At 39.9% G+C, this 2,500-nt stretch overlaps 1 protein-coding gene across 1 annotated transcript in view; it reads left to right on the top strand.

Moving 5' to 3' along the window:
- LOC138044044 (proton-coupled folate transporter-like) overlaps positions 1 to 2,500 on the top strand; it is a 16,680-nt gene that overhangs the window by 12,513 nt on the left and 1,667 nt on the right. Inside the window, exons 4-6 of the mRNA XM_068890638.1 lie at positions 52 to 594; positions 1,024 to 1,107; positions 2,176 to 2,335. Coding sequence (XP_068746739.1) covers positions 52 to 594; positions 1,024 to 1,107; positions 2,176 to 2,335 — 787 coding nt within the window. The remainder of the gene's footprint in view (positions 1 to 51; positions 595 to 1,023; positions 1,108 to 2,175; positions 2,336 to 2,500) is intronic.

The raw sequence follows: 2,500 nt of genomic DNA, 5'->3' as shown, positions 1-2,500 counted from the left end.
ATGTTTCTTAAATAAATAATTTAATGCTTACTTTCCTTCTCGAAATTACAGGCATTTTAGAATTCCTTGTACTTCTGGGGGGCATGGCTGCCCAGCTGTCAAGTGGTTTTTGGATTGAAAACCTTGGATTCTTTGCCCCTTATTGGTTCATACTGGGATGTGAATTATTTGCAGTTATTTATGCAGTTTTCTTTGTGCCTGAATCAAGATGCAGATCCAATGAAGAAACGGGAAAGCTCTTCAGTTTGGATAACTTTAAGTCTTCTTGGAGAGTCTATGCAAAGGCTGTGGGTGCCAGGAAGAGAAATTTAATATTGTTGACACTTTGCTCTGGTGTGGTCAGCTTATCAGTTAGGGGTATATCTGGAGCTTTGAGTCTTTTTATGCTCTATTCGCCCCTTTGTTTCTCTCCAGAATATGTAGGATACCTTTTAGCGTTTTGGAATTCCCTGCAAGGTGTTGGTGGCGTAGTAACTATTAAGGCATTTGGAATGTGCCTTTCTAAGGTGAACATAGTGCGCATCTCCTTTCTGTCATACCTGGGATTCTTGGTATTCTTTGGATTCTCCACTTCACTGCTCATGGTCTTCTTTAGTAAGTAATTTTAATTGCTGCCATGGTACCTTTAAAATCAATTAATTTTCCTTCTTCGTTAGTTTCCTCTGGGAGTTGAATACTGCAAACTAGGAGAAACGAAAGTTGACGTTCACACTGCATCACACTGCAACCAAGTTGACAATCTGAGACATTAGTTTGATGCCACTCTGCTTTGCAATAACTTTGTATCACTCCTGTTGAAAACACTAGAATGGACTGTCAAAACGTTGTCTTCATAGCTAAGCTATGGGAATCTACGGTCTACGGTGGCCCGTAACGGCCATCCTTAAAAAGACGAACCACATTACTCCCGAGATTAAAAAAATATTTTTATGCGATTATATATACATATAACAAGCATAACTGCATTTCGTATACAATTCAGTCAAGACAAATAAAATGAAACGTACCTCACCCCTTTTTTAGGTCCATTGATTGGAATTCTTGGTGGTGCTGTATCACCCGTTCTCAGAGCGATGATGTCGGAGATTGTCAGTGCAGATGATCAAGGTATCTGGTTATCTCTGTGTGGCTTTAGGGAAGGGTGATAAAGGAGAGGTTTTAAGGAGGGAGGGAGGGGTAGAGCAGGTGGACTGCCTGATAATTTTAAAAGGCAGTTGGCCGGGTTTGGAGTCATAAATGTTTTAGCATGTTTGGAGGTGGGGAAGTTACTCAAGAGCAACAATGAGGCAACCGAAACTGATGATAGTCCTTCGCAGGATTACATAAGGTATTATTGACGTGATCTATGGTCATTTATGTGCCAACCGGAACCTCACTGGCTGCTAAAACAAAAGATCCTTGCGTTCTAATGGTTTGCACATTTGAATAACGAGAAGAATGTTTGTAAACGTTTGTAAACATAATCTCGCATATATAAAAAAGGCGAGCGACTCTTGATTCAAGTTTGACAGTGGCGTAATTCTCTGAACTAATCGCAATTCTTTGTTAAGGTCAGCAACCACTTAGTTTGCTTTATTTTGTATGACGACAGATTACGTCAAAGTGTTACTCCAAGTAGGAAAGCAACCTCTTTCGAAAGAAAAGGCTTCTTTCTGTATATGGTAATTTATTATTATATGAAACAAATAGAGTCCATGTTGCCGTGCGTCTGTTCATGTAGTAATAAATCCCAGAAAACGTTAAAATGTGGTAAGAACATCGGTTTTTTTGTCACTTTTTTGTTCTGATTACCATTTTGATGTCGTCTATGATTTTCTTTTAAAGGCACAGTCGCACGTCAACATGGAATCTATTTTTTTACTGAAATAATCACATGTGGCCTAAAATGGTTCAGGGTTCAGTTTAAAGATATTGACAAAATTAGCCGAGCGGAATCTAAGATTCCCTTCCCGGGTTTCGTTGATAGCTATCAAGCGGTCTCGCAATAACTTTGGGTTGGCAGCATTCCGAACGCCCACTTGCTTGTTTTGCTTTGGGAAAACGCACCTCTCGAGTAGAAAATTATGATTCCTGCGAGCCACCCTTGTCTCGCCTCGTGTACTGCTCGTCCGTGACAATCATGACGAGAGCAATTCCTTCCTAAGTCAAGCTTTTATGATTTTCTTTCTGCTTCAGGTTCATTGTTTTCAGCCACTGGATCTGTTGAGACTCTGTTCACATACCTTGGTGCTCTTATATTGAACTCTTTGTACGCTAAATCTCTGAAATTTGATGAACCTGGATTTGTGTTTTTCCTTGCAGCGGCTGTACTCTTGCTTCCCGTCGCTTTGACTTTGTGAGTTCTTTTAAAATGTAAAAAGAAGCTGCATTTTCCATTTGTTTATTTTGTTTTGATTTCCTTTTTGCACTGTTTTTTTCTTATGTTGCCGACAAGCTTAATTTATCCACCCGTGAGTTTTGCTAGCGCGGTTTGCGCGAGAATCAAGATGCCCCAAGTCTT

The sequence above is a fragment of the Montipora capricornis genome, chromosome 3 (assembly GCF_036669925.1).
Source record: "Montipora capricornis isolate CH-2021 chromosome 3, ASM3666992v2, whole genome shotgun sequence".
Taxonomy (NCBI): Eukaryota; Metazoa; Cnidaria; class Anthozoa; order Scleractinia; family Acroporidae; genus Montipora; species Montipora capricornis.
Note: the sequence above shows the minus strand (reverse complement) of the source record. Positions and strands in the feature narration are given on the sequence as shown.